General features: G+C 31.4%; 1 protein-coding gene across 1 annotated transcript; it reads left to right on the forward strand.

The window, feature by feature from the left end:
- The first annotated feature begins 1,111 nt into the window (after positions 1-1,111).
- LOC120214158 (UNC93-like protein 3) lies at positions 1,112-4,406 on the forward strand. Its single transcript, XM_039212124.1, has 10 exons — positions 1,112-1,622; positions 1,767-1,930; positions 2,089-2,152; positions 2,256-2,369; positions 2,522-2,566; positions 2,844-3,094; positions 3,201-3,291; positions 3,695-3,807; positions 3,894-4,017; positions 4,167-4,406. The coding sequence occupies exons 1-10, from the start codon at positions 1,449-1,451 to the stop codon at positions 4,338-4,340; spliced, it is 1,314 nt and encodes a 437-aa protein (XP_039068055.1). The 5' UTR covers positions 1,112-1,448; the 3' UTR covers positions 4,341-4,406.
- Positions 4,407-8,237: the final 3,831 nt, after the last annotated feature.

Here is an 8,237-nt window from a genome sequence, read left to right on the forward strand (position 1 = left end):
TGGTTCTTGTCTGTTTCGTTTCCAGGGGAGTACCCATAATTTGATATATTTGTTTTGTTACATTGCATTGTGCCTAGTTTTGTTTGCCTCGGTTATCTTAGGAGCTATGCTTGTGTCTAAAGTGGTAGAATATAATGTGTGTAGCTGAAGTGTTGGACCAAAGTATGGTTGGCTTTCTTTTGACTGATTCTTGCAGGAGTGCTATGTTGTCTCCCTATGATTTTTCTGTAAGGTGTTAAGCTTGTTTGAGGGATGTTGATTGGATCTCTTTGTGCCAGTGTTGGTGTTTTGCTCGTGCTGAACTAGTGTGTCTGTCTTTCACACTGCTATAGTTGAAGCTGAACTAGTTTGCTAATGGAATGGCAAAACTAGAAAGAATCAGTTGCAAACCAATATGATTTTTGTTTGCGACAGTGACTGCAGACATCGATGTTGAGCTTTGAATTGCCTCGCGGTCTTCTGATGTTTTGGCGTGGGTTAGAGAAGCTTTTAGCATCTGTAACAATCACATGAGTTCATTTTAGTTTCCTGTGTAAGTGCACTGGTCGGGTGGTTACGTGCTTAAAGTGCGCTGTAATAGACTCGAATCTTGTGACGTCGACTAGATGCACTCTTTTTTGCCGCATTTAAAATTAGAGAGATTTTTTAATTAGACTATATCGGTGTCATGTTTTATATAGTTTTACCAATCTTAATCATATAAAATACCTTTCCCAAAAAAATCTAATTTACCATTTAGGAATATAAATTTTATCTTAGGCGATAAAATTATATAAAAATCGTTTAAAAATTTTAAACTCATATCAAAGTCAAAATTTAATTTAAAAGTAGCATTTAATGAAATACTCAGATTTTGTTATTATTTGTCTAACTTAAATTGCATTTAACCATTTCACAACCTTAAATAAAAAAAATAGTCCAATGAAAATGAACTTTCAAAAATTTAGAAATCAATTTAAAAATAAATCACTGTCATTAAATTAAGTATTAATGATTAAAACGTAATAAATCCATAATATAATTGATAAAAATAAATAAATCAATAACTAAAATGGAATAAACCGATTAAAAATAATATTTGTTTTTCTGGTGGATTATGTTTCCATCGCCGTCCGACAGTTCAACTCACCGTCAGATTTCATCATCATCGATTAATCCGAGGACTTTTTGATTCCTTTTGAAAAGATACGAAACCAAAATAATGGATTAGAATATTCAGATTCCTACTCACTTTTGTTTCATTTCCCACAATTTCTGGCCAACCGGTGGCCCCCTTTTCCCCCATTCTTTAATTAACAATCCAAGATTTCTAGCTTTTCCCTTTCGTCCTTTACTCCTCAGGCTTCAAGCCGGCAATCTTCCCGTTTTGACTTCACTCTCTTGGATCTCTCTCGCCCTCGAATTGCCGGAGGTTTTTAAAATCGGTTGGAGCTAGAATTAGTACTCAAATGGCAATCGAATCAATGGATAATCGAGACGAAGAGACGCCACTGGTTGTTGATTTTTCGGAAAGTGAAACTCCCAAGAATCGGACCAGGGACGTTCATGTTTTGAGCGCTGCCTTCTTGTTGGTCTTCCTTGCTTATGGAGCTGCTCAGAATTTGGAAACTACTGTTAATTCCGTGAGTTTATTTTCCTTTTTCATGTTTATTCATTCAATTGAATTCAAACCGAGCTGTTTGGTTGCTTAGAAAATTTACCGCGATTTGAAATTCTGGGAAATGTAAGAGATTATACAAATTTCCTGAATTATTGAAAATTCGCAGGAAGGAAACTTGGGAACGGTGTCGCTAGGGATACTTTATGTATCTTTTGCGTTTTTCTCGTTGTTTGCTTCGTTGGTGGTTCGATTTCTGGGGTCGAAAAATGCTGTTGTTCTGGGGACTACTGGTTATTGGTTGTACATAGCTGCAAACTTGAAGCCTACATGGTAATTAGTCGTTTACTCCTGAATTTCGAAGTTAATCAAAAACGAAAGAAAATTAGTTTTTGTATGGAACTTTCGAATTGTACTAGCTGTTTCCATACTATGTATTAATCATGTTGAAATGGAACTTTCAAACTGAGCATCTTTTATTCTTGTTGTAGGTATACTATGATTCCAGTTTCTGTTTATATGGGTTTTGCGGCTTCAATAATATGGGTCGGGGAGGTATATGTGCAATTTATATTTATTAAGTTCATTAATATTTTTTGTTTAGTGATGGCTATCGATTGATATGATCTCCATTCCTTAACCAATTTGGTTTTTTCAGGGGACATATCTTACTTCAATTGCTCGCAGTCATGCTAGAGATACCGAATTACATGAAGGAACTGTGATCGGTAACTTCAATGGAGAATTTTGGGCAGTCTTTGCTCTTCACCAGGTGACTGTTGGTTTTTGCTGTGACAGTATAGTCATTTCCTAATTCTTTACTCTGAACAACATTTTTTTCTTAGGATGTCTTTAACTTGCGACAAGATGTTTTAAATGTTAAACATTACTTTTATACTAAACTTTGTTTCGTAAATTTTGCAGTTTGTTGGAAATCTGATCACACTTGCAGTTCTGCCAAAGGGAATGGTATGCGTTGCCTCTACTAAAAGTTGGTTTTCCTCTTTTATTCTTTTTGTGCTTTTGAACGATGGTGTTGTCCTTAATATAGGGTGGAAAAAACATTCTAGCTTTCTGCACTTTTCCGTATATGTTTGGTTTTAGAACTTAATTTTCTCTTTCAAGAACTGATCTGTTCTGGTCGTATGTTTTATGGCATGGATTGTTTGGCTTGGGCATAGTGGGGTTTTTTTTACCAATTTTCAAAATGTTTAATGGCTACTGACCGATTATTCTTACACTGCAGAAAGGAAGTACCAGCAGCACGACTTTTCTGTTCATTGTGTTTCTTTGTAGCATGACATTAGGTACAATTCTTATGTGTTTCATACGTAAAACCGATGACAAAGAAGTGAAGGTATCAGAAGATTCATATGCCAGTTTTTATTCTGCTGTGGCTTCTCGGTTGAAGTCAGTTATCCTTCCCTTGCTCGACGTACGGATGCTGTTGGTCATTCCTCTTATTGCTTATTCAGGATTACAGCAAGCGTTTGTATGGTATTGCTTCCTGAGGCCATTACTGAAAAAAATTTGTTTCATGCTTTGCCTTATTTAAGAAAACTTTTCACCTCTATTCTTAATTAGATACATTTTGCCATTTTAGGGCTAATTACACTAAGGACATTGTTAACCCAATTCTTGGAGAGGCTGGTGTGGGTGGTGCAATGGCAGTTTATGGTGCTTTTGATGCAATTGTAAGTATTTAAAATGCAGAAATGGTTACAAGTTTTTAACAATTATTTCTACTTGAAAATGAACAGCATCAAAACTTGGCTCTTTATGGTCTAGATTTGTAGTAAACTATTTCCCCTATACTTGTGCAAGAATTACAATTTCCCAAAAACCTTCGGGTATTTTAATCCAGACACTTGGTAATAGGAAAGTAGCAGTGTTTTTCATTTTCATAGATAATTATCCATACGCCTGCAGTAAAAGAGCAATTCTTTTACTTTTAGCATGTAAGTTCTGTATATAGTATGGCAGTGCTCACTTTAGTTTTACAAAGTCGGTGAAATCTTGATATAAGTACTCATTAAGCGCTGGTAGCTCACTCGGTTTATTATCTAGTCTCATTTTATTGGTAAAACCTTCTCATAGTGTTCGCTGGCGGCTGGTCGACTTACATCTGGAATCAAGTCAATAACTATCATTGCCTGCAGTGGAGTTTTTTTTCAGGCACTGATATTCCTCTGGCTTTGGCTAAAATACAGGTTAGAACAACGCAGTCTTGTAGATTATCGGTTGTTAAACTTCCAGTTGTTTTCATTCTCCCACTTTCTATAATGTTACAATGTAGTGCGACTAGTGGAGTGCTCGGCGTTTTATACCCTCTTCTCATGGCAGCTGTACTGGGCATCGGTGATGGGGTTTTGAATACGCAGCTCAGTGCTTTGCTTGCACTACTTTTTAAGCATGACACGGTACAAATTAATCGATGTTTACACAAGACAAGTATATATGTTCGGTCTAAACATTTCTCTAGTGCAAACCACCCTGCAAGAAAAAAAATTGCAGTTATATAATGGGCTTGAAATATGTAATCACAAATGAATATTTATTGTGAAAACAGGAAGGAGCATTTGCGCAGCTGAAGGTATGGCAGAGTTCAGCCATTGCAGTTGTGTTCTTCTTGAGCCCGGCCGTCACGTTGCAGACAATGGTGACCATCATGCTTGTTGCAATTTTTGTTGCCTTGATTTCATTTCTATTCCTTACTCTAAAGGTAGAGAAAGCATTCTCTTAGCTCCAAGTTCCCGACTTGGTAATATTTCAGCCTGCTATGGTATGATCAATGTTTCTTCAAGTGTGAGAGACCTATATATATATATATATATATATATTACAAGTCTGGCTTTCAGTATCACTTTTTTAGGCATATGATTTTCGAATCAAACATTCCATCTTTTAATTTTAAGTCCATCTTTTAATTTTAAGTATAACTCGAGCTGAACTTGATAATCTAAATGAATTCAGAAGTATAATATATTTATTTATTTATTTTAATATTTAATAATTATATATATTACTCTTTTATACATTGAAAATATAATATAACTTTTTAATGTTTATATATAATATTATATGTTTTTATAAATTTATTTTTTATATTATATTTTTATGTAATATAAGTTAATAATATATAAAGAATATAACACAACATATTTTAAATTTATAAAACAGTTAAAGTTAACTTGAATCTTGAATTTTAGAATTCTGATCTATCATATTTTAAATAAGTCTATTTTTTTTTATCTAAACTCATTTTTTAATTTATATTTATTAAAATCTAAATAAATAGTCCTCGTGTGTACTTGCAAACACTTCTTATTTCATTCATAATTGATTTCTGTTATTAACCCATATTGAGTAGAGTAACAATACAACTTCAATCTAAACAAATAAACTTAAATTTTGAAAGACACAAATTATTATTAAAAAAACAATTCCAAAATATTCATATAAACAATAATAAAACGGAGATAGACACCAAAATTTTAAAACTAGTTTGATATTATTTTTTTACAGTGCAATAAAGAAATATTTGTAGAATATAGTTTAAAAAATAAGATTGTTTAATTTAAGTTTTAAATTTTTGGATTATTATTGACAACTGTTTTAAAATAGATAAAGATGTCTATTTTAGTTAAATTATAATACAAATAATAACAATAAATGAATAGTTTTATTTATAAATATTTTTGATTTTTTTAAAAAATAACTTTTGAAAACCTTTCTTCAATTTATGTTGAAAAGTACTTTTAACTTAAAAAAAAACCTACATATCTTACAAAACTTTTAGCCCTAAAAATACTTTTAACTTAATAAGCACTTTTTTTAAAAAAAATTACTATAACTTGTTAAACAGCCCAACCAAATATCGTGGATTGAGGAGTCAAAACATTCTTGGAGTTGGTCTCTTTCATTACATATTCGCCTTCTCACGTTTCAACTCAAAAAGTAGTTGAAATTAGGTCCCCTCTCTCTCTCTCTCTCTTATTAGTTAATATAGAGCCCTGTCTTTCTACTCTCATAAAAAAAAACCTTCCGTTTCTCTAACCCCTTCTCAGATCCCCGAACAAATGATTCTCTCTTTTCTCACCTCAGTGTTTTCTAGACTCACCTTACGGTGGCCGGTACTACTCTACGCTGCCACCTGGACTTTTATTCTAACGGCTATGGTGGCGGTGGCGTCGTTTTCTCCGGAGTTTGCGTTCGTCTACGCCGTATCTGAGTCATCTTCGTTCTCGAAAGCGTGCGGGACAGAGGGGTTGCTTAGAGTCCCGATGGACGTGGCGGGAGAGAAATTGTGCTTGCCGGTTCACCTCTTCGGTAAGTCCAAAATTGATTGGATTATTCCGCCGGTTTTCGCGGCCCTAATTGTTACTGGGTCGGCTTGGGTGGTCCGTGGCATGGGCTTGTGGGAATTCGACGACGCCCAATGATTTCCTGCTCAAACTCATAGTTTATTTTTAATGTGCTTTTTTTGTCTACACTAATTTATACTTTTATAGTAAATGAATTGAAACGTAATTAATCGATTGCTATAAGGGATATTCGAGTTTAAGCGGTTTTATCTTTTTAAGTGTTTTTTAATAAATATTTATTCAACTATTTACATATATAATATATTAATATAAAACGATATTATTATTATAAACGTATAAATTAATATTATATTAATAATTTAATAATTTTTTTAAAATAAAATAAAAATTTATTTACCGTATTGTATATTAAACTATAAATCCACGAAATAATTTTAAGAATTATCGTATATAATAAAATACTAATAGTCTCTAAATATATATTCAACGTGGAAAAAATAGTATAACTAAAAAAAAAAAGTAAAACCAATTGTAGTGTCAAGTAATATACTAGGGAATGATAATTACTTGATATATTATTGAAGAGTCTTTTAACACCATAAATAGCTAAAGTTAAGAAATTATTGTATTATATATATTAAAATTATTATTTAATGTATATGATGTATAAATTTAAATAAATTTGTTGGGAAGTAAAGTTTACGTAATTTATATGTAACAATTAAAATATGTTATAATTTTTAAGTTTATATTGTGGAATTAAAAAAATCACCATTAATACATCAAATGAAGGATTTTATTCTTTTGAATAAAATGCTCACACACATACCAATATAAAACTATCATAGGTTTTTAAAATTGATAAAAATATATATTTTGGAATCTAAATAATCATTAAAGAATCCTGTGTTAGGGTTTCCCTCTGTTTTCTAATAGTCGTCTCTCGGGTATTTTTGGCACGTCTATGAATGATTCTTAGTCTTCTAGCTTTGCTAGTTAGTTTTATTATTCCAGTTTGATGTTTTATGTGTTCCTCTCATGGGTGATTTAAAGCAGGAATTGGAAGGGCTTAATTTGGGGAAAAGGGGGAGAAAAATTTGGTTCTTGAACAGCCGAAGGACACGACCCCGATATCTTTCGATAATTATTTTGTCGGGAGGTTTGTCACGGGGAGCATTGTGAACTTTTAAGTCATGCAACTAAGCCTAGCCAGTGTTTGACACCCTATTAGTGGCATCTCAATCATCGAGTTGGGACAGGGCAAATTTTTGTTTAGACTTTTACGTGAAGCGGATTATGATCGAATAGAAGCAAAAGGTCCCTGGTATTTTAGCGTTCACTTATTGATCCTACATCGACTCAAAGGAGGAGAAGATCTTATGGTGGTTGATCTCAATCGAATTTATTTATGGTATTTTAGCCAATGAAATTGTGGATATGGATCCGACCTACATCTGATCTGAGAACGACCTGAACCTGAATTGAACCGAAAATATGATAATCAAACCCGACCTACATTCGACCGATATGAACACGAACCTGAGATTAACCTGGTAAATAACTAGTATTACCCGACCTATTTTCAACGTGACATATAATTGACTCAATCTGTAAATGATCCGACTTGTTATTGAACTGATATGATATTTACCTGAGTTATATATATTACCATTGATAAAATTATCAGATTTTAATGAAGTTGTGAGATTTTTAGTTTATAATAAAATATGCTAATTAATATAATTAAATTTTAAATGCTATAATAAAATATTAATTATGATAATTAAATTAATAAATTTACTTACTATATTAATTATGATTCTCATGTTATAAATCTTAATTATAATCATTAATTTTATTTTATTAAGTAATTTATTTATTGAACATAATTAATTAAATTAATTATAATGATTACAAGTTAAAATAATTTATTTACATTCGACATGCTTAATAAAATTAATTATAATCATTAAAAGTTAAAATAAGTTATTTATTGAACACGATTATTTAAAAATTAATTTAAATGTATATAAGTTTAATTTATGTTTTATGTAATAATTAATTAATAACGTAAAAATAATGTATCTAAAAAAATTGACATATATATAAAAGATAATATAAAAGATGAATTTAATTGATATTGAAAATTTGAATAACATTTGATTGAAATTTTGAATAATAGAAAATTAATGACAGATCAATACAAAAAAAATTACAATAAAATGAACAAAAAACAAATGAGTTAAAATTTAAACTCTCAAATCTTATAACAAAAGTTTTATAAGGCTAAAAGTCTTACTTTGCTATCAAAAATT

Source organism: Hibiscus syriacus, unplaced genomic scaffold (genome assembly GCF_006381635.1).
Source record: "Hibiscus syriacus cultivar Baekdansim isolate YM2019G1 unplaced genomic scaffold, ASM638163v2 tig00110053_pilon, whole genome shotgun sequence".
NCBI classification, from domain to species: domain Eukaryota; kingdom Viridiplantae; phylum Streptophyta; class Magnoliopsida; order Malvales; family Malvaceae; genus Hibiscus; species Hibiscus syriacus.